This window comes from Mustelus asterias, chromosome 1 (assembly GCF_964213995.1).
Source record: "Mustelus asterias chromosome 1, sMusAst1.hap1.1, whole genome shotgun sequence".
NCBI lineage: Eukaryota > Metazoa > Chordata > Chondrichthyes > Carcharhiniformes > Triakidae > Mustelus > Mustelus asterias.
In genome coordinates this window covers 20,654,734-20,679,330 of record NC_135801.1, presented here as the reverse complement: position 1 = coordinate 20,679,330, position 24,597 = coordinate 20,654,734, and the positions used below count along the sequence as shown (strand labels likewise).

Here is a 24,597-nt window from a genome sequence, read left to right as displayed (position 1 = left end):
AAGAGCAGAAAATAACCAAGAATCACAAGTTAATGCAACTATAGTTATTCAAACAAGTATAGCAATAGTAACACCAATCTTGTTCCTAGAAAACCCATTGCTACACTGATTTCCACACATGCTTTTAGAAGTGGAGGAAAAACTTAATTAGCAGTTTCAATTTTCAAACATTTAATTCAGATTTGTAATGCTCCTTACTTCATCAGAAGCAGAACGCAGACACTGAACAGCAGCCTGTTTCTTCATTTCCTCAAGACTCAGATCTGAACACTTCTTTTTTCCTTTCCCCCATTTCTTGGTGGTTCCTTTCTCCCAGCCCAAGAAGATGTCATTTTCCTGTTGCATAAAATTAGAGTGGAAAAATTAGCACAGTGAATGTGAAATGGTAATTCTTTTCTAAGTGAAACTCAATTATATCCATTAATCAAAAGCATGGTCAGAATAATGGGTTACTGGAGTTGCATAATACAACTCCCATGTTAAGATGGTAGAAATTTGCTCAAAATATAAGATGCATGCCTGAAAAAGACATCAATATTGTTGTACAGGATTTAAATAAAGCACAATGATCGGTATCTGAAACTTTTGTATTGTTTACTTGCAGTGTGAAAAACTACGAGTGGTTTGTAAAAACCCCAGGCCCTCTCCCCCACCCTATCCCCATAACCCCACATATTTACCATGGCTAATCCATTTGATCTACACATCTTGGTATACTAAGGGGAAATTTAGCATGGACAATCCACCTAACCTGCACATCTTTGGGCTGTGGAGAAAACCCAAGCAGACATCTGTTACAGGTTTGTCATTTGGTTCTTTTGCTAATTATCCAAAATCTGCGTTCTTTGATTATCGACCATCGTTCCAATGAAAACAGCTTTTCTCTATATAGTCCATTACAATCCTCCATACTATTAAAAATGCCTTTTAAATCTCCCTGAACATTTTCTCCTCATGAATAACTCAGCTTTTCTAGAATCTCCACATAACTGAAGCACCTGGTAGTACGGAATTTGAGTGCTGCTAAAACAAAAAGTGACATGCCGGTGAAGCTTTTTGTCTTGTGTCTTTCCTGATGAGTTCAAGAATATCAAACTTCAAGGGGAACAACAATTTATACTGAATGACAAAAAGGATGCTGATTGGTTAGCAAGTGGACTTTGATTGGTTGAGGCATTACCTTGGAGAATGCACCAGGGAACAGTTAGGCCCAAGCTTTTGTTTAGATTCAAAAAAGGCAAGTAAACCCTGATCGATTGAGGGATTGTGCTGGGGAATGGGCTAGGGAACAGCTGTCCCCCCTAACTTTAGTTTAATTGAAAGAAGTGCAATGATTGGACAATCTCCTTTTGTTTGCTCAGGACCAAGCTCTGTGTATGAATATGTGCAACTTCTAGCAATCATAAGTGGGCCACATTCCGAACAGATATTCTTAAATTGGTAGTTAGTGTAATTCTTGGCATACTTTGGATAAGACTTATTGAACAATCCTAACACAGAATCACATCTAATGTTGGACACCATAGCCAGAATTTTACCGGCATTCCCGCCCCGGAATCAGGGTGGGCAACGCAGACAGAATAGAATTCTCCGTTGGCCTCAGGCGGGATTTTACAAGCCTCACCCAAGCGAGGTCATAAAATCCCCAGCCTATATCGGAGTTAAAATCATAGAATCCTTACAGTGCAGAAGGAGGCCATTTGACCCATCAAGTCTGCACCAACCACAATTCCACCCAGGCCCTATCCTCGTAACCCTACGTATTTACCCTGCTCATCCCCCTGACACTAAGGGGCAATTTTAGCATGGCCAATTAAGCTAACCCGCACATCTTTGGGCTGTGGGAGGAAACCCACACAGACATGGGGAGAATGTGCAAATTCCAAACAGACAGTTACCCAAAGCCGGAATTGAACCCGGGTCCCTGGTTCTGTGAGGCAGCAGTGCTAACCACTGTGCTGCCCCAAAAGCTTTGCAAGCACGGACTGGTTGAGTACAATCAGTACTCTGCCTATTGTGAACAGCTGAAGGAATGTGTTGTTTGATACTATCCACCAGTCATTGGGATTTACGGTGTACATAGCTGGCATCAAACTGGCACCAAAATTCATATAACACATTATTCATTTGTGTGATATGTAGAACATCATTTTGGCTTGATTGATGCATCCTGTTAGTGGAGAACAGTACTCATGTTGCTCCTGCATAGTAGTGGTGTGAAACGGCTAGCTTCATCTGTTGTCCAATTTTTGAGACACCTTATCCTTCTAGTGTAACTTGAGGTAAACTAGGTACTTTTCAGGACAAAAAGTGGTAGTCTTAGGTCCGTTCAAGAGTTTACACGATATACAGAGAGCAATAATCTGATCAGGGTAGCCATTAATGTGTAGGATAACTCTGATGTACCGAATTTCAGCATAAGTTTGCACAGAGCAAAATACTCAGTCCTAATACGGTCAATCTTTTGATTCTAAACAAAAGCTCGAGGTATAACTATTCGAGGTAATGCCTCGACCAGAATCCACCTGCCAACCAATTGGCACCATTTTTCATACAATAGAAATTGTTATTCCCTTTGAAATTTGGTAATCTTACACGTGTCCTGATGAGTGCATAACAAAAAGCCACAACATCATGCCATTCTTTTTAAAGCAATAACTGAAGTCCCTCAACCCTGGTAGCATTCAAGTAATTTCCTTTATAACCTCTCCAAGGACTCCACATTCTTCTTAAAGTGTAGTGCTCAAAATTGGACACATGAATTTTCATTCCAGGGCCAGGACCATTTCTGGTTTACAGCCCGCTCAATATCAATGCTGGACATACAGTGGTATTTTGAAGAAGGTAGCCAATTAGTGGCCTGATGGTACGTTCGTCATCCCATTAGGAGTGGTGGATGCACTGAGGAGGTAATAAGTAGTTGTGGCAGGCCTGATGTAAAGGACACCCAATAGCCGTGATCATGGGAACTAGCATCCTGGATGATGGCAGAGGCCAGAATGTAGCAGAACAGTAGCACAACATTCACTCATGGAAGAGCAGAACCAAAGTTTTCTGTCGCCTCTCTGGAGGTGTTGTTAGTGGTGGGTTGACAGCAGTAGGCCAGCCTACCAGCCAGACAAAGGTGACTTAATAGAAGTGGTTCAGGTGAACAGCCACAGTATGGTCAGCAGGTGATGGATGCAGAGCAGAAGCACTTTAGTGACCTTCTACGGTCTGACAAGGAGAGTGCAATACCACACATAACTCTCAGGGCTTTACTTCTGGAGTCACCAGCATATGGGCAGAGCAGCCTGAGGCCCAGTGAGTGTCTAGTGCTCAGAGACAGTGAGAATGTGGTGCACTCCTAAGGTGTGGCTGTAACATTGGTAGAATGATACTTCTTGCTGTACTGGTAGTCATGGAGGAACAGGCCTTTGAAATTGTGAGGTTGGTGGCTCGGTAGAATTTGACGAGTGTGAGATGAGTGTTCATTCTAGAGAGGGTGAAAGTATGTTCTCATTGCCATTTGAAGGGGACGAAGTTCACTCCTTATTTGCTTAGTCTATGCCAAATGTATAATGCACATGGGCTGTTGCAACTCTGCCTAACCAGCTACTTCCAGAGGAGTGCTTTCTTAATGTTGTCTCATCTCTCTCACAGGGTCAGTTGTAGAGGAGTAATCTCAGCATACTGTGCCATCAGCAACAAGTTCAGAGGAGGAAAATGCATCCAAGGCACTGCCATTCATAGCAGCAATTGCATCCTCCACCAACACAGTTACATTCACCTTAATGAAGCCTCACGAGTTTAGAATGGGTGGCACAAAGTGACAAGCACTTCACCAGAGAGTAGGAGGGAAAGACAGAGGCAAATGCAGAAGTAGTCAATGAAAGGAAGGGGGCAGTTCCAGCCATGCTCAGCTGCACAGACATGCAAACATTCAAGATCACATAGGTGAGTATTTCTGCAGCAGCAACAGGAGATGGCAAAATGAGATACCCAAATGTCAAAGTTTCTCGAAGGAGAGTGGAGCTTTTGGGATGTCTCCAGCATACAAGCACATGTACATTTCCGTTGAAAGAGTGGCCAACCTACTGAAAAACCATATGCAGTATCATGCTGATTGGGCTTGAGAACAACGCCCTGCCATTACTGGTCAGTTACACTGATGGCACAAAAGCCTTTGAGGGGGCACGCTGGATGGATTTCATCCAAACAGCCAAGGTAGCAGAACTGCATTCTCAGTCTGATGGCTTGCCCATGTGCTAAGATGGCAGCAGTGTAGTGATTATGTTCCTCCAATGAAGGGTTGAACACGTTCCTTTAATGGAGAACCCTTGTCCTCTAGCAACCATCCACATGGTCTCTCTGGTGGCATGAATAGCTGTGGCTGCCTTATGACAAAGGCATCATGGTAACTGATTTCGTGGTAGCGTGGGTTTCCTCCAGATGCTCCGGTTTCCTCCCACAGTCCAAAGATGTACAATTCTGAAAGCTAACTGACTTCCACTTGTTTTGTGATAACGTCAATACGTGTCAGATCCATTTGGGAGATGTGAAATCGGTGGGGATAGTAGGAGTGAACCCACAGGGTTTCATTCATGTTTCACATTGGGTACATTAGAGCATACTCAGCATCAATGTTGCAGCTTTATAGAACCTTAGTTAGGCCGCACTTGGAATATAGTGTTCAATTCTGTTCGCCACACTACCAGAAGGATGTGGAGGCTTTGGAGAGGGTACAGAAAAGATTTACCAGGACGTTGCCTGGTATGGAGAGCTTTAGCTACGAGGAGAGGTTGGAGAAACTTGGTTTGTTCTCACTGGAACGACGGAGGTTGAGGGGCGACCTGACAGAAGTCTACAAGATTATGAGAGGCATGGACAGAGTAGATAGTCAGAAGCTTTTTCCCAGGGTGGAAGAATCAATTACTAGGGGGCACAGGTTTAAGGTACAAGGGGCAAGGTTTAAAGGAGATGTACGAGGCAGATTTTTTACACAGAGAGTAGTGGGTGCCTGGAACTCGGTGCCAGGGGAAGTAGTGGAAGCGGATACAGTAGTGACTTTTAAGGAGCATCTTGACAAATACATGAATAGGATGGGAATAGAGGATATGGTCCCCGGAAGGGTAGGGGGTTTTAGTTCAGTCGGGAAGCATGGTCGGTGCAGGCTTGGAGGGCCAAAGGGCCTGTTTCTGTGTTGTAATTTTCTTTGTTCTTTGTTCAATGCAAGCAGCTGATCTGGCGATGGGTGTCCCATCTTCATTTGTTTATCCCCTCTCTACACTCTCCTCATCCAAAGACGAGTGATGAGCCCAAATGTTCTCAACTTGCAATTATCTCTGCTGTGAGATGCTGTGCAGCACACTATCATTCTGGGATTGCTGGCAGTCTATAATAAAGGACACCTCGAGACCATTCAAAGCATCCAAGATTCTGCTTCACCATTCTAATGGTTTGCTCAATGACACACCTGGTGGTCATGTGGCTCACATTGTAGCACTCAGTGGGGTTACCCACAGGCGATGTGAGTGATATCTGAAGCAGGAGAATCTTTGCTTCCAGCAAGCCAGCATTTAAGTCTGCTTCCTGGAATGAGAAGGTCTGGGATGTTGAACTGCCTCAATATCAAGGAATCTAAATACAGCTCCTAATAAATCAGGTTTGCAAATCACACAGCATTAAACAAATAATATTCCTTGCAGTTAACAAAAACATTTGTCGCTGCGCCAGTGATTGGATTGTCATTCAATGGCACCCTGCACTTAAAGGAGAAGGAGAAAAAAATGATACTAAGAGTGGAGTGCTAGTTTGGAGCTTCTGAGGTGATGTCAGGATTCAAAAGTGACGCAGGGCAAGTGGAAGCAGCTGATTGGGTATGGCCGGGTAAGTGTTAACTATCTTTATCGCTTAGTGTTTTTTGGTGGTTTATAGACTGTAGGAACTATATTCTACAGCAAGGGAAGAAGGGCCCTAGAGAGTATTTGATATTATGTGTCTTCCAAAAAGTTTAATTTAAAGGGGCAAGTCATGGCAGAAGAGCCTAAAGCTGTAGTGTGCTCCCCTTGCTCTATATGGGAAGTCATGAACATTTCCAGTGCCTGGGCCCAGCATGTGTGCAGGAAGTGTCTCCAGCTGCAGCCCTTGGAAGCCCGATTTTCAGCGCTGGGGACACTATAGAGTATCCGCAAGGTGGAGAGCATCATGGACTGCATGTATAGAGAGTTGGTCACATTGTAGGCTAAGATTCAATCGGCAGAAAAGGAATGAGTGACCACCAGGCAGAATAAGAGGACTAGGCAGGCAGTGCAGGAATCTCCTGTGGTCATTCCCCTGCAAAACAGATGTACTGCTTTGGATACTGTTGAGGGGAATGGCCTCTCAGGGGAAAGCAGCAACAGCCAAATTTATTGCACCACGATTGGCTTTGCTGCATAGGGGAGGAGCACAAGGTGTGGAAATGCAATAGTTATAGGGGATTCAATTGCAAGGGGAATAGATAGACGCTTCTGTGACCGCAAACCAAACTGCAGATGGTATGTTGCCTACCTGGCATTCAGGTCAAGGATGTCTCAGAGTTGCTACTGGACATTTGAGAGGGAAGGGTGAACAGCCTATGGTTGTGGTAAAGATTGGTACAAACAACATAGTTTAACAAAAAAAGGATGAGGTCCTAAGAGCAGAACATAGGTAAGTTGAAAAGTAGGACCCCAAAGGTAGTGATCTCAGGATTACTTCCAGTGCCCACATGCTAGTCAGAAATAGCAGGATATATCAGGTGAATACATGGCTGAAGAGATGGTGTGAGGGGGAGAGTTTCAGATTCCTGGGACATTGGGAGTGGTTCTGGGGGAGGTGAGACCAGTACAAACTGACAGGCTACACCTGGGCAAGATCTGAACTTATGTCCTCATGGGAGTATTTACTAGCGTAGTTGTGGAAGGTTTAAACTAAAATGGCAGGAGAATGGGAAGCTATCCAAGGAGTCAGAAAAGGGTGAAACAAGAAATAAGAACAAAAGACAGAAAGGGGAATAAGACAAATGAAAGGCAGAAAATCAAGGGCTAGGAATGGTAAAAAGACAAGCCTCAAGGCTTTATGCCTTAATGCGTGGAGCATTCACAATTAAGTGGATGAATTAATTATGCAAAGAGGTAAATGGGTATGGCATAGTCAGGATTATGGAGACATGAATGCAGGGTGACCAAGGATGGGAAGTGAGCATCCAGAGGTATTCAGTATTTAAAAAGGACAAAAAAATTGGAAAAGGTGTTGGGGTTGCATTGCTGATTAAAGAGGAAATTAATGCAATAGTGAAGAAAGCTCCAACGATGTGGAGTCTGCATGGGTAGAGTTGAGAAATACCAAGGGGCAAAAATTGTTAATGGGTGTTGTATATAGACTCCTAATCTGTGATGGTCATGTTGGGAAAGGCAGTAAAATGGAAATTAGAGACACATGCGATAAAGGAACATCTGTAATTATGGGTGACTTTGATTTGTATATAGATTGGGCAAATCAACTTAGTAAAAATACTAAAGAGGAGGAATACCTGAAGAAGTGCTTAAAGATGGTATTCTGGACCAATACATTGAGGAACAAACTAGAGAACAGGCAGGCCATCCTAGTCTGGGTATTGTGCAATAAGAAAGGAATAATTGGCAATTTAATTGTGCGAGGCCCTTTAGGGATGAGCGACCATAATAGGATAGAATTCTTCATCAAGATGAAGAATGACATAGTTGATTCTGAGACTAGGGTCCTGAATCTAAATAAAGGAAACCACAAAGATATGGGGTGTGAGTTGGCTATGATGGATTGAGAATTATTATTAAAGGGATGATGGTGGATAGGCAATGACAAACATTTAAAGAGCACACAGGTGAATGGCAACAGTGGTTCATTCCTGTTCTGGCACAAAATAAAACAGGAATGGTGGCAAAACCACAGCTTACAAGGAAATTAGAGATAGTATTAGATCCAAGGAAACAGCACACAAATAGGCCAGAAAAAAAGCAACAGACCTGAGGATTGGGAGCAGTTTAGTATTCAACAAAGGAGGACCAAGAGATTGATTAAGGGGAAAATAAGAGGACAAGAGTAAGCTTGCGGGGAACATAAAAATTGACTTTAAAAGTTTCTATAGGTATGTGAAGGGAAAAAGATTGGTGAAGACAAATGTAGGTCCTTTACAGTCAGATACAGAAAAAATTATAATGGGGAAAAAGAAATGGCTGACCACTAGATACATACTTTGGTCTGTCTTCACAAAGGAGGACACAAATAATGCACCAGAAATAAGAACATAAGAACTCGGAGCAGACCATCTGGCCCCTCGAGCCTGCTCTGCCATTCCAGAAGATCATGGTTGATCTTTTCGTGGACTCAGCTCCACTTACCCGCCCACTCACCATAACCCTTAATTCCTTTACTGTTCAAAAATGTATTTATCCTTGCCTTGAAAACATTTAATGAGGTTGCCTTAACTGCTTCACTGGGCAGGGAATTCCACAGGTTTACAACCCTTTAGATGAAGAAGTTCCTCCTCAACTCAGTTCTAAATCTGCTTCCCCTTATTTTGTGGCCATGCCCCCTAGTTCTAGTTTCACCTGCCAGTGGAAACAACTTCCCTGCTTCAAAATATCTATTCGCTTCACAATCTTATATGTTTCGATAAGATCTCCCCTCATTCTTCTGAATTACAATGAGTATTGTCCCAGCCTACTCAGTCTCTCCTCATAAGCCAACCCTCTCAACTCCGGAATCAACCTACTGAATCTCCTCTGCACTCTCTCCAGTGCCAGTACACCGTTTCTCAAGTAAGGATACCAAAACTGTACACAGTACTCCAGATGTGGCCTCACCAGCACCTTATACAGCTGCAACATAACCTCCCTATTTTAAAACTCCATCCTTCTAGCAATGAAGGACAAAATTCCATTTGCCTTCTTAATTACCTGCTGCACCTGCAAACCAACTTTTTGTGATTCATGCACAAGGACACCCAGATCCCTCTGCACAGGAACACAGGGTTTAGTGAGAGGGAGGAACTGAAGAAAACCAGTATTAGTAGAGAAATGGTGTTGGAGAAATTGATGGGATTGAAGGCCGATAAATCCCCAGGCCCTCATAATCTATATCCCAGCGTACATAACTAAGTGGTCCTAGAAATAGTGGATACATTGATGGTTATTTTCCAAGTGTCTATAGAGTCTGGAACAGTTCCTACAGATTGCAGGGTAACTAATGTAACCCCACTATTTAAAGAGGGAGGTAGAGCGAAAACAGGGAATTATAGACCAGTGAACTTGAATAGAATCAATTATAAAAGATTTAAGCACTTGGAAAAAAGTGACAGGAGCGGACAGAGTCAGCATGGATTTACTAAAGGGAAATCATGTTTGACAAATCTACTGGAATTATTTGAGGATGAAACTCGTAGAGCTAACGAGGGGGAGCCAGTGGATGTGGTTTATTTGAACTTTCAAAAGGCTTTCAACAAGTCCTACATAAGGCAGTGTTAATTAAAGTGCATGGGATTGGAGGTAGTGAGATGGAAAGAAAACTGGTTGACAGACAAGGAACGAAGAGTAGAAATAAATGGATCTTTTTCCAAATGACTAGTGGGGTACAGCAGGGATCAACTAGGACCCCAGCTATTCACAATACATTACTAAATGTAATATCTCCAAATTTGCAGACAACACAAAGCTGGGTGGGAGGGTGAGCTGTGAGGAGGATGCAGAGATGCTTCAGTGTGATTTGGACAAGTTGAGTGGGCAAATGCATTGGAGATGCTGTATAATGTAGATAAATATGACATTATTCACTTTGGTAGCAAAGGTTTGAATGCAGATTATCTGAATGGATAAAGAGGAAAAAGTGCAGAGACCTGGGTGTCCTCATACACCAGTCACTGAAAGAAAGCACACAAGTGCAGCAGGCAATAAAGAAGACAAATGGTATGTTGGCCTTCATAGCGAGAGGATTAGTGTACAGGAGCATGGATGTCTTGCTGCAATTATGATGTGGAGATGCCGGCGTTGGACTGGGGTGAACACAGTAAGAAGTCTCACAACACCAGGTTAAAGTCCAACAGGTTTATTTGGTAGCAAATACCATAAGCTTTCGGAGCGCTGCTCCTTCGTCAGATGGAGTGGAAATGTGCTCTCAAACAGTGCACAGAGACGCAAAATCAAGTTGCAGAATACTGATTAGAATGCGAATCCCTACAGCCAGCCAGGTCTTAAAGATACAGACAATGTAGGTGGAGGGAGCATTAAACACAGGTTAAAGAGATGTGTATTGTCTCCAGACAGAACAGCTAGTGAGATTCTGCAAGCCCAGGAGGCAAGCTGTGGGGGTTACTGATAATGTGACATAAATCCAACATCCCGGTTTAGGCCGTCCTCATGTGTGCGGAACTTGGCTATCAGTTTCTGCTCAGCGACTCTGCGCTTTCATGTGTCGTGAAGGCCGCCTTGGAGAACGCTTGCTTGCTGCAATTATACAGGGCTTTGGTGAGACTACACCTGGAATATTGTGTGCAGTTTTGGTCTCCTTATCCGAGGAAGAATGTTCTTGCTGTAGAGGGAGTGCAGCGAAGTTTACCAGAATGATTCCTGGGATGGCAGAACTGGTGTATAAGGAAAGATTGGGTTGGTTAGGATTATATTCGCTCAAGTTTCAAAGAAGGAGGTTGGGGGGTGGTGGTGGTGGGGGGGGGGGGGGGGGGGGGGGGGGGGTGGAATTTGCCTGTGAAAAGCAGCTGAAGCCAAAACATTGTCTGTTTTCAAGAAGGAATTAGATATAGCTCAGGGCTATAGAACATAGAACAGTACAGCACAGAACAGGCCCTTCGGCCCACGATGTTGTGCCGAGCTTTATCTGAAACCAAGATCAAGCTATCCCACTCCCTATCATCCTGGTGTGCTCCATGTGCCTATCCAATAACCGCTTAAATGTTCCTAAAGTGTCTGACTCCACTATCACTGCAGGCAGTCCATTCCACACCCCAACCACTCTCTGCGTAAAGAACCTACCTCTGATATCCTTCCTGTATCTCCCACCACGAACCCTATAGTTATGCCCCCTTGTAATAGCTCCATCCACCCGAGGAAATAGTCTTTCAACGTTCACTCTATCTATCCCCTTCATCATTTTATAAACCTCTATTAAGTCTCCCCTCAGCCTCCTCCACTCCAGAGAGAAAAACCCTAGCTCCCTCAACCTTTCCTCATAAAACATACCCTCCAAACCAGGCAGCATCCTGGTAAATCTCCTCTGCACTCTTTCCAGCACTTCCACATCCTTCCTATAGTGAGGTGACCAGAACTGCACACAATACTCCAAATGTGGTCTCACCAAGGTCCTGTACAGTTGCAGCATAACCCCACGGCTCTTAAACTCCAACCCCGTTAATAAAAGCGAACACACTATAGGCCTTCTTCACAGCTCTATCCACTTGAGTGGCAACCTTTAGAGATCTGTGGATATGAACCCCAAGAAGTGATCAAAGGATGTGGGGGGAAAAGTGGGACCAGGTTACCAAGTTTGATGATCAGCCATAATGAAAATGAATAACGGAGCAGGCTTGAAGGGCCAGATGGCCTACTTCTGCTCCTATTTTCAATGTTTGACAGAAGCAGGGTGATGGCTCACTCTGACTATTGTCATCATAGATGTATGCCAGGACCTGACAGGATCACAATAACCTGGTTGTTCAGTTCAGTGGGCAGCACGGTAGCACAGTGGTTAAGCACTGCTGCTTCACAGCTCCAGGGACCTGGGTTCGATTCCCGGCTTGGGTCACTGTCTGTGTGGAGTTTGCACATTCTCCTCGTGTCTGCGTGGGTTTCCTCCGGGTGCTCCGGTTTCCTCCCGCAGTCCAAAGATGTGCGGGTTAGGTTGATTGGCCATGCTAAAATTGCCCCTTAGTGTCCTGAGATGCGTAGGTTAGAGGGATTAGCGGGTAAATATGTAGGGATAAGGGGGTAGGGCCTGGGTGGAATTGTGGTCGGTGCAGACTCGATGGGCCAAATGGCCTCTTTCTGCACTGTAGGGTTTCTATGATTCTATGATGATTCTTCTGATAGGCCAAGGAAGCTGAAGGTCTGTCTATAAATTCTGTACTACCATTCGCAACCTCAGCTCCTCTCCTGCACAAGTGCTGACCCTACCACAGCATGTGATTTCTGCCTCAGATGGCAGTGATGTCCATTTCTTATGTACTGTCAAACACATTCAAACCACCACCCATTCTGACCATGTCAGCTTCAAACCCTCAAAAGGTTGAAAAAAATCTGCATCCACAAGAACACTCTACCAAACATTTACCAGAGAATGCTGAGACAGCATTTGCAATAAGTGAGTTTTTATTCTGATGGGACAAGGACAAGTTTAAATACCCACTTGGAACTGCAGCTCAAATTTGCCTCAATTTCCCACTCAGTTTCTTGAGCCCAAGAAAAACAATTCTAATCAAGTAAAATTTAGAGCCAAGTTTAAAAATTATTTAAAAAGGACTCATTAGTACCCAGTTGCATCCAATTAAGAAATTTCCAACTTCAGTGAGTGAGTTTCTTGCCAGTATCCAACTTGGCTCATTTAAACCCAGGAGTGGGTGCATAGGAGTCAGGTTGTGTCTTCACAATACATTTAAAAATGGTTCTCAAGCCACCTGTTCTCCCCAACTCACCCATTGACAGAATAGGTTTCCACGAAACCTGTAATATAAGTCTATGTAATACAAGAGGAGGAAAATCATTCCCAAGTTTTATTGCAGACAAGGTTGAAACAAAAAAATAGCTTTTTAAAATCTGTGTTGATACTGTGTCTTTAAGAAATATATTTTTATCATGTTTCTTGTAAGAGGCAGTGTTTTGATGCAAGGAGTCGATTCATCTGAAAAAAAATGCAGCTCCATGCTGAGACTGTCAGATAACTTATTTTAGCTAATGGTGTGTTTGTCTAAACAGAGTCAATGCATTTGTGTTTACTTGTTTTTTCCCCTGGGATTTCAGATTAGGGTTTTATTAGGTTGACTGACGGGGGCTGAATCATGTGCTAATTGGAGGGGCTAAGCTTGCAGGGAAGATAACCAGTTTCTCTTTCATTTGTTTTAAAAACAAGCAATTTGTTGCCTGGTTCTGAAAGAAACAAGACAGAAAGCTCTAGAATGGCACCCTAAGTACAAGCACATAAGCCTGTGTTTTGCTAAATGATGTTGAAGAGGGGGTTTAAGTCTCTAAGAGGAATACTGCTTGAATTGGACCTCATAGGGATAAGTTAGCAGTTAAAAATTGTATCTTGTCATTTTTAAGTATTGTTTAATTGTTAAATGTTAAACTAATTCATTTGTTATAGTTAAACTGTGTTGCTAACTAAAGTTTGTTTTGATAAAACTTTCCAGTGTGTCAGTAGAATCGTGCCGAGAGTGAAACATCATATCCTCACATTAATGCCAAAACAGCAAATTGTTGGGATCTAGCCTGACTTCATCATATATCTTGGGGTTTCTGATCTGGTACCCTAACAAATCACTTGATAGGAAAACCAGAGTATAATTATAAAGTTCATGGTAATGAGCAACGGTAACAAACAAAATTACCCAGGTGATCTATAGTCTATGAACTGGTAAATGCAACATAAGATTACTTTCTGGGCAATCCTTAAGGATGGCACATGGTAATGTAATTTGATAATATGTGATCTGGAGAAAATCCAGCAGACTGATGAAGTGGCTTCATTTAGTGATAGCAACTAAAACATTACTATGCGTAATCTGGCATTAACACAAACTAATATGCAGATTGACAGCATTTAACATGCAACTTCGAAAAGAATGAGAGTGGACAATTTTATTTCGTTTAAAAAAGGCTTAATTTTGAACATAGGTAATATCTTTTCAGGACAAACCATTGACCACACAGGATGATTACACACCAAGGACTAGTACTTAATGAAATAAACACGATCATAAATAGATTGAGAATAGCATACAAAGTGGAGCAAGAAAAAGTGAATTTGATGAATTTGTGCAAAGAAAGGTGAGCAAGATCCCCAAGGAGATTACAGCATGAACCAAATATTGCTTAAAATGGTCCAAGGAGTAAATAAGAAATTTGAAACTTGACACAGCTGGAAGATTAAACACAAGATTAAGGGAATACTTAAAGCAGACCAGCAAAAAACTTATCCAAGAAGAATTGAAAAGCTTTACAAGCGCAAATTGGTTGAAGTCACAATCAAAAAGCTTTTGGTCACCTGTCCAAAATATCTTCCATTTTGGCTTGGCATATGTTTTTCCCTTACAGCTCTGAAAGCCTCAAGATTTTTATCCCTATTTGGAAGGCAACATATAAAAGCAAGCTATTGTTGTCATTAAATAAATACTTCAAGGAAGAGTTTAATAGAAAGGAACTTGGGGTATCCCATCCATCATAGGATATCCCATTAGTAAAGGTAATTACTTTGAAGGTACAAATAATGATTAGCCCCCTGCCTATCTCATCTTCAACTTCATCCCAGACCTCCCAATGAAATTCACAAGCAAAATGTTCGGAACTGAATGGAATGTTATGGTGCATTGATTTCTGCAAAGTACTTTGAATTACTACAATGGCTGGCAATAAACACATTGTGCGGAAAACAACTAGGGATACCATTTGACAAAAAAAGTACCATATTGTTTGTTTATCGGGAACCAAACGACAGACATACGTTAATATCTTTGGTCTATTGGATAATGTGATACAAAAAACAGAATGTTAAACCACAGAAGCCTTTTATTTCATAACCAGGGGAATGCAAAAGAAGTCACTTGCAGGGCTAAAATAAAAATGATAAATTTTGTATTTATCAGTAAAGTTGCTCTGCGTACCTGTTCCTGCATGTCATAGTCATAACTGTCATGAAGCAGAAGACTGAGGACGTATCGAGTGTAGATCATGGCATCAATCCCACATTTCTCCAACTCTTGTCCTAACCAGGTCTGCACTGGACCCAAAGCTTGAAAGAGAGACATTTCAGGAGCAGATCTGGGGCCTTGGCAAGAGCTTGGGGATCCCTCAGATGGTGGGCCTTCCACAACAACTGCACAGGTTGGATGCATGAAGCTAAGTCGTAGGCATTCTTAAATCTTGCAGCATTTTCCTTACTGGTATTGAATAATTATCTGGAGCTGCTCACTCCAGGTGTAATGGAAGACCAACTGCTTGGACGACCATTTATACTGGTTGCAAGTAGTCAATAGATGGAAGTTTCACTCTATTGGCATGACCAATGACGAAATATGATCTCAACTAGCAAAACACTCCCGTGTTTGCAAACTTTCAGATGCCTTTCATGGTGTTACAATACGACTATTTGCAGTAGAGCCTGAAAAACACAATAAGGGTTTGCAAGGGTTACTCTTAAAATCTGAAATTTTGGACCACTCTTAACAGAAATAATGACCATACAATCTGACATGCACTATCTAAAATTCAGCAAAATTGATCAAAATTTTAGTTTATTTACTTTTGCTTAAGCAATTCTGACAGAAAATGGAACTATAGATGCACAGATATCATCAATGTAAGGATTTCCAATTTTTCAAGTTGAATTCAGAATTCTTTATCTTTAAAATAGGATTGAAATAGGTTCAAATTGATTTTTATTTAACTCATTTACAGCAACAAGGTTCAAATATTCATGGATGAACAGATAGATTTGATTTAAAATATGGCACTGGGTGGCAAAACATATCATCTGTCACCACTGGGATCTGAAGTCAGATTATTAGACAGTGACTCTCTTTGAGGTACAACAACTCAAGCAAAATTTGTTGAGAGTCTCAGTACCTATATAAGAAAATGCAGGTTATTTGGCATCTTGAATCTGTTCCCGTCATTCAATGAGATCATGGCTCATCTGTATCCTTAACTCCATTGGCCGGCTTTAGTTCCATCTTCCTTAATATTCTTGACTATCAAAACTCTATCAATTTCAGATTTAAAATTATTAGTTGAGGTAATACATACTACTTTTTGTGGGAGAGAATTCCATGTTCTATATTGTATTAAACTATCACCCTCCTGTCATTAGTCAGTTATTGGCCATCGTCCACAAAAAAACTATATTACAAAATGGTACATCCCGTGACTCACTGAAAATGGTACATCCCGTGACTCACTGAACAATGGCATGGTAGGTCTGCAAATATTTATTAAAATGTTCAATTATTTCTGTGGTGTGCAGAGAAGTGGCGGCAGTAGATCCTCCCTCAATCAATTTGTCATCCCAGGTATGAGGATGGCTATGAGATAAGAGTTTTTAAAATGTATACGTGGTATTGGTTTTTGAGAACTTTTTTAGCCTTTATAGTTTGTAGGTGGGAAGCAGTTTAAGAAGAATCAAGTCAGGCTTCCCAACTCTCTTACTGCTTCCATTGTGGAGATGAATTACATCAGTTTGCTAAGAGGTCGGTTTAGCTCAGTTGGTTGGACAGCTTGATAGGGATGCCAGCAGCATGGGTTCAATTCCCATACCAGCTGAGGTTATTCAACCTTGCCCCTCACCCGAGGTGTGGTGATCCTCAGGTTAAATTACCACTAGTCAGTGCCGATGGTCATCTGAGAACTATGGTAACAATACCTTTCCATGTTTGCCTTATGCCAAAAGTGTACTTCAGGTTTTTCTCTTTTGTCAGCAGCAGTTAGTTCCACTGTCAGAATTTCAGAAAATATCTTCTTGGTTCTAGCATTATTTTCATGTTATTCATTATAGATTTATAAATAATGTATATTTCTGTTAAGTTTACACTCCTGTAGAGCTACTGATATTGACTTATTTTCTCAAAATATGCATGTCTGAATTGTTGATCGAAAATTCTGTATTGTGTCTCTGGTTGACTGCTTTTCTGGTCAATTTGGCCTTGGTTTTTGATTGATGCCAGAGATCAGTTTAAAATCTTTATATATACAATGCCTGGTTTGCAAAAACATTTGCTTTATCTTCAGAAATTGCATGATTTCAAGAGTGTGTAGTCTGTTCCAGATCAAACCATGTTTGTTCCGAATGGTTTATTCCCTGGAAGAAAACGGTGAAGGGTAGTTAGAGTTATCGCTAGGGAATATAACTCAAGTTTCATAGTTTAGTCATTTAATTTACAGGTATCATCTTGCTGATTTTTTACTGGACTTTCTCCAAATTCAATATTTCTTGCAAAGGTGGGGTATTTGAACTGTTCATATTCAGAAAGAGGTCTGATCAGTGCTGTGCAGTAACTGCAGAAATTAGCTTTTTTATATCTATATCTCTTATGCTGAAGATTAGCATCTTATCATCAGCCTTTGATGCTATGAAAGCTATAACATTCAGCCCAATCAATCTGTGTTGGCATTTATCATCTACACAAGCAAATAGTTCAAATTTTATTTAGAGTCATAGAGATATGCAGCATGGAAGCAGGCCCTTCGACCCAACTCATCCATGCTGACCGGGAGTGAACTAGTCCCATATCCCTCTAAACTTTCCCTATCCAAATGTCTTGTAAATGTTGTAATTGTACCCACCTCTACCACCTCCTCTGGCAGCTCATTCCATATACACACCACCCTGTGTGTGAAAAAGTTGCCCCTCAGGTCCCTTTTAAATCATTCCCCTAGTTTTGGGCACCCCTACCCTGGGGAAAAGATGGTGGCTATTCACCTTATCTGTGCCCCTCAAGATTTTATAAACCTCTATAAGGTCACCTCTCATCACCCTTCCCTACGCTCCAGGGAAAAAAAGTCCCAGCCTATCCAGCCTCTCTCCTTCTAATTCAAACTTTCCAGTCCTGGTAACATCCTTGTAAATCCTTTTTACAGTTTAATAACATTCTTCCTATAGCAGGGTGACCAGAACTGGACGCAGTGCTCCAACATTGTTCCTATATCCCTTCAACTGTTTTTCGTTCATCAACCTGTTCAGTCGAATCTTGAATGTATTGGCCTCAATTGGCCTAACCCAGGATGTGAATTCCACTGCCTCACGTCAATGTGTAAAGAAGTTTCTCTTTTCCTTCATTGTAATTTATACACCTTAACTAATGTTTAATTATTTCTGAACTGGATCTGAAATGCTTTTGGTCTCACCTACCACATACCGTCCCACATTTAGATAGTTATGCCCCATTTGCCATTCTTGCATCCAGAATGTAGGACTTCACACAATGGCCGGAGTTCTACGACCTCGCCCGCCACAGAATCGATGCAGGCGAGAGACCAACAACGGAAATCTCTGTTGACTTCAGGCAGGAATTTCCAGTCTCGCCCGAGCGAGGCAGTAAAATCTCACCCAATGCTTTTAATGCATCAGCCATTGTTCTGTATGCTTACTTAGCCTATTTATATCCTTGTGATCTTCTGCATTCCATTGCAACTCATGGAATCTCCAAGCAAATTTAGACATCCTTCCATCTATTTGCAAATCTAGGAATTTAATACAAAAAATGAAAAGGTGGGACCCTACAACTGCATGATGTAATACTGAGTGCACATTTTGAACTCTCTTTCTAAATACTTTTTCCTGAATTTTCCCCTGGATTAATTAGTGACTATTTCATATTTATGACCTCAAGTTTTTTCTCCATAAATGGAAATAACTTCACTATGTCTATCAGATCAAACCCTTGCTTAACCTTAAAGTCTAAAGCATTAGCCTTGGCTTAGTTGGTAGCACTCTTACTGAGTCACAAAGTTCTGGGTTCAAGATCCACTCCAGAACTTGAACACAAAATTCAAGGTTAACACTCCTTTGCACGACTGAGGAAGTACTGTACTGTCAGAGCTGCTGTTTTTTTCGGATAAACCAAAACCCCATCTGTCTGATTGGGTGGGTGGATGAAAAAGATCCCATGGCACGATTAGGAGGACGAGCAAAGGAGTTATTCCTGGTGTCCTGGCACATATTTATCTCTTAATCAACATCACAATAAGAGATTATCTGGTCATTCACACACTGCAAGTGTCCTATGTACAGATTGGCTTCCACGTTGCCTACATTACAACAGTGACTACCACTTCAAAAGTACATAATTGACTGAAGAGCACTCTGAGATGCCCAATTGTCATGGAGGGCTCTATATAAATAAGTCTTTCTTTTTATTAGGTCATCCCTAGGGCTTCTCTTTCGTAGATTAGTCATTTATTGCCTTTCTTTCTCTCTGATTGAGTGGACAGTGTTACAACTTATCCAAGTAAGACAGAAAGCAGGGCTAGGCTAAATGATCCAGAAGTTGAGATCATGAATAAACAGGGAGTTGAGTTGGGTTCGCAAATGGAATGCACAAGCTAACAGAAGAGGGATGTTAAACAAGAGGGAATGCAGTCAAGAGCTTTCATTGGTGGGGTGGCATTTAAACTATTAGGATTCAAAGAAAATCTTGAAATGAAGAACAAGAGAGAAGGAGTCTGGGAGGGACAAAGATAGCTTCTGGGTGTCAGGGAAGTGTTTGGGCATTGGAGCAAAGCACTGAGGTGTGGCAGCACTGAGAATTAAACTCCAGCTGGTCATGAGAGAAGTGAGGCAAGTAGGACTTGAATAGGGTGGGTATTCCTGGGATGCATACATAGGTTCTGAAAATTCTGAGAAAAGGAGAATTGGAAAGTGCTGGATGTGGAACACAAACCTGTTCAGGACACAGGCCTGGTTTTGAAAAGAGATCAGTAGTTAACACTCAATAAGGAACACACATTTTCCCCAGAAGGGTAGGGGGTTTTAGTTAAGTTGGGCAGGATGGACGGTGCAGACTTGGAGGGCCTGTTCCTGTGCTGTAATTTTCTTTGTTCTTTGTTGATGGTTTGGAACAGAAAAGAAGCCAAGCTATAACACAGGGTACTGGCAAAAAATGGCAAATGAGAAATACCATAAAGATACAATCAAATACATTTAAAACATGGAGAGTAAGCAAGTTGAGTAACTACTTGGAAAATGGAGGAAGAAAGCATGCCTCAGCGATAGGTAAAAATAACCTGGGGCAATAGGGGAAAAGAACTATTCATGTACAAAGCAAACTCCAGAAAAGAAGTAAAATTCAAGCTTCAGCCAACAGTGAAACTTGATATCTGAACCTAAACATATTAGATGGATATAGGCCAGTTCTAATGCTGAGTTTCCTTAATACTTTTTGTAAATTATATTTTTTACCTGGCCATGACTGCTGGAGAAATCTGAAAAACTTTTAACTATTTTACTGGTTGTTTTGAGGTGCTAGTTCCTGATTTGATTAGGGATAAAAAGAGAAATTCAATCAGTACATTACTGCATTTGAGAAATCAATAATTAACAGCTGATAGAAATTTGAGCCAATCAAGTGCAGGTGCAGCAGAATTTTCCCACAAAGTATAAACACATGCTCGATACAAGTTATTTAATGCTGAGATTGATTTTAATTAGATGCTATTTTGAAGGGGAAGCTTGGTGAAAATGGGCTAACTTTTTTTTAAAACCTGACTTAGACAACCCTATATCTTATCCCAGGTTCCCACCATCACCTTCTAAAATTTACTTTGAAACCTTCCAGTTGCCTTTACTCCAACCTTACTTCTAACTTCAAAACATATGCAGGCAAACCTTATTTATAATTTGACTATTGCTGAAAGGAGAGATATGTTTTTGTCTTGCACTCATCAGAACACTTCGCAAGAATATCAATGTCAGGGGAAAACAATAATTTGTATTGTATGAGAAGAGAGTACTGACTGGTTAACAAGTGGTCTCTGATTGGTAGAGGCATTGCCATGGAGAGTGCACCAGTTGATGGTGACTGACAGTTAACTACCAAGCATTGTTTGAAATTCAAACCATGCATCTTGTCCCCGATTGATCAAGGCATTGCCTTATCATAATTAGGTGAAGGTTAACTTGAAAAATTTTCCAATAGAAAGTCCAAGCTCAGTTAACTCATCACATCACACCAAATATAGATTAATTCTTTACAGCAATGTCCTCCCATTAACACCTGACCACAACCTAGAACAGAAACCCATCTACAATGTTCAATGGGTTATTAACCATTTTAGCTGCTAAGATGCACATTAGTTTTTAATACTGACAAGTAGAGGTTTCTTAAAGGTTTAATTTGTAAGAGCATATGTCACTGAACAGTATATAGCAAAAACTAAGAATTGAAGCAAGGGCCAGCTGATCTAAGTAGCTGATTGGCTCCATGATCAACGATCTTAGGGCTCCTGAACAAAGGACAGAAAATCAGTTGTGATTTCTGATCTCAATGACTATTGACCCCAGCTGGAAGTAAGTGCATGTAAACAAAAGACAATGATGGGATCAGCCTTGCTTGTGATGGCCAAGATTTAAGTATCTCGCTGTTACATATGAATAATGCTTAACCAGAAAATGACCAGGAATACAATACATGAACACACAACACAAGAGATAGGAGCAGGGCCAAACCATAAGGTCCACTGAGCCTGCTCCACTATTTAGCATGATCTTGGGTTGATGATCCTGGCTGATCTTGGGTTTCAATTCCACTTTCCTCCCACTCCCCATATTGCTTGATTCCCTGATGGCCCAAACATCTGTCCATCTTAAATACATTCAACTTTGGAGCATCCCCAACGCTCTGGAATAAAGAATTCCAAACATTCAGATGGCTTTCAGTCAAGAGATTTCTCATATTAGCTTAAATAATCACTCCCTTAATCTGAGACTGTACTCATGCTTTTTAGATTCGCTAGCCAGCAGAAACAACCAACCAGTGTCTACCCTGTAGCCTCTTCAGAATCCTGTATGATTCAGTGAGATTACTTCTCATTCTTCTAAACGCGAGAGAATATAGGCTGAGTTTACACAGCCTCTCACCACAAGGTAACCTCTCATCCCAGGAACCAACCTAGAGAACTTTCACTATACTGCCTCAGAGACAAATATATATTTCCTTAAATATGGAGACCAAAATGTACACAGTATTCCAAGTGGTGGTCTCAAAGTACTGTATAATTGTAGCAAGGTTTATTTATTCCTGTATTCCAATCCCCTTAGAATAAAGGCCAACAACATGCCATTTGCCTTCCTAATTACTTGCTGTATCTGCATGCAAACTTCCTGTGCCTCTGAATACATCCAAATCTTTCTGTAAGTCAACATTTACAAGTTTGGTAGTATAGAACTTGAGTATTGCTGAAGAGAGAGACATGCTAAATTTTTCATCTTGCATTCATCAGGATGGATTTCAAGGTTAGCAACAGTAGACAGAAGATGGATTTATGCTAACTGAGAAGAGGGTGATGGTTAGTTGGCAAGTGTTCTCTAATTGGTAGAGGTGCTGACATGGAGAATGCAGCAGGGAACAGGTAGCTGCCAACCTTTTGATCAAATTCAAACTAGGCAGGTTGACTGCACAGTTGTGGTCTCCTTTTCTGAGGAAGGATGTTCTTGTTCTCGAGGGAGTGCAGCGAAGGTTTACAAGGCTGATTCTGGGGATGGCGGGACTGATGTATAAGGAGAGATTGACTAGGTTAGGATTGTTTTCGCTAAAGTTCAGATGAATGGGGGGGGGGGGGTGGAATCTCATTGAGACTTATAAAATTCTAACAGGTCTAGGCAGGATAGATGCAGGGAGGATGTTCCCAATGGTGGGGGAGTCCAGAACCAGAGATCACAGTCTGAGAATTCAGGGTAGACCATTTAGGTGAGGACACATTTCTTCACCCAAAGGGTGGTGAACCTGTGGAATTCATTACCACAGGATGTAGTTGATGCCAAAACATTGAATGTATTCACGAGGCGGTTGGATATAGCACTTGGGACAAATGGGATCAAAGGTTGTGGGAAAAAGCAGGATTAGGCTATTGAGTTGGATGATCAACCATGATCATAATGAATGGTGGAGCAGGCTCGAAAGGCCAAATGGCTTCCTCCTGCTCCTATCTTCTATGTTTCTATGTCTAATTGGCACGACATTGTCATGGTGAATGAACCAGGGAATGGCCGTCCCTCAAGCTTTTGTTCAGTTGAAAAAGGTGCAATGTGTGGCCCTGCTCCTTCTGTCTGCAAAGAGCCATGTGTGTGAAGAGATATGGTTACTAGTATGCTTAAGTGAGCCACACTGCAGGCCAATGTGATTCACTCCACGTAATATCAAGAAATGGCTGAAAGCATTGGATACTTCAACGACTATAGTCCCTGACAACATTCCAGCAATAGCATTGAAGATTAGCTGCGCCCCTTGCCAAGTTGTTCCAGGACAACCACAGTACTGGCATCTACCCAGCAGTGTGGAAAAATGCCCAGATGTGCACAGTCTACAAAAAGCATGACAAATCCAGCCCGACCAATTACTGCCCCATCAGCCTGCTCTCAATCATAAGTGATAGAAGGGGTCGTCAACAGTTCCATCAAGTGGTGTTTACTCTGCAATAACCGGCTCACTGGCACTGTTCAAGTTCTGCCAGGGCCACTCAGCTCCTGACCTCATTACAGCCTTGTAACAAACATGGGCAAAAAAGCTGATCTTAAGAGGTTAGATGAGAGTTACTTCCCTTGACATCAAAGAACCCTCGCAAGACTGGAGTCAATGAGAATCAGGGGGGAAATCTCCACAAACAAGAGCCATAACTAGCACAAAGGAAGATGTTTTTGGTTGTTATCAATCATCTCAGCCCCACAACTGTAAGAGTTTGTCAAGGTGGTGGTCTGACCATCTTCAGCTGCTTCATCACCTTCATCCCATCATAAGGTCAGAAGTGGGGATGTTTATTGATGATTACACAATATTCAGTACCATTTGCAACTCAGATACAGAAGCAGTCACGTTCCCTTATGCAGCAAGACTCGGAAAACATTCAGGCTTAGGTTTCCAGGTGGAAAGTAACAATTGTGCCACGAAGTGCCAGGCAATGACTATCTCCAACAAGGGAGAATCTAACTATTCTCTCTTGACACCTAATGGCATTATCATCGTGGATATTCTTTGGGGCTATCATTGACCAGAAAGCGAACAGGATCAGGGCAAAGGCGAGCAACTTACCTCTGACTTTCCAAAGCCTGTCCACCATCTACACAGCACAAGTCAGGAGTATGACGAAATACTCTCTACTTGCCTGGATGAGTGTAACTCCACTACAGTCAAGAAGCTTGACAACATCCAGGGCAAAGCAGCCTACCTGATTGGTATCCCATCCACCATTCACTCTTTCCACCAGTGATGCATAGAGACAGCAGTGTCTATCATTTGCAAGAAGCACTGTAGCAATTCACTGAGGCTACTTCAACAGCACCTTCCAAACCTGTGATCTCTACCACTTAGAAGGACAAGGACAGCAGATGCATGGGAACACCACCACCTGCAAGTTCCCTTCCAAGTCACACACCATCCTGACTATATGTCCATTCCTTTCGTCACCGTCACTGGGTCAAAATCCTAGAAATGCGCCCTCCCCCCAGCCGCAGAGTGAGTGCATGTGGATTGCAGTTGTTCAAGGCGGCACCATACCACACCCGTCTCAAGAGCAATTGGGGATGGGCAACAAAAGTAGGCCAAGCATAGCAGCAATGGTAGGCCATCTGACCTGTCAAGCCTGCTCTGCCATTCAAAAGATCATGGCTAATCATCTAACCCAGTGCCACTTT

At 41.9% G+C, this 24,597-nt stretch overlaps 1 protein-coding gene across 7 annotated transcripts in view; it reads right to left on the bottom strand.

Annotated features, from left to right (window-relative positions):
* Positions 1-24,597, bottom strand: part of kiaa0232 (KIAA0232 ortholog) — a 107,661-nt gene that overhangs the window by 51,589 nt on the left and 31,475 nt on the right. For 6 of the 7 annotated variants that reach the window (XM_078210235.1, XM_078210277.1, XM_078210252.1 and 3 more), the window contains 2 exons: positions 14,864-15,360; positions 199-336 (listed from right to left, as the gene is read on the bottom strand). In XM_078210235.1, the coding sequence (XP_078066361.1) occupies positions 199-336; positions 14,864-15,094 (369 nt within the window). In that variant the 5' untranslated portion in view covers positions 15,095-15,360. Of the gene's footprint in view, positions 1-198; positions 337-14,863; positions 15,361-15,824; positions 15,961-24,597 lie in introns of those variants that run through there. The other variant, XM_078210272.1, reaches the window with a different exon arrangement.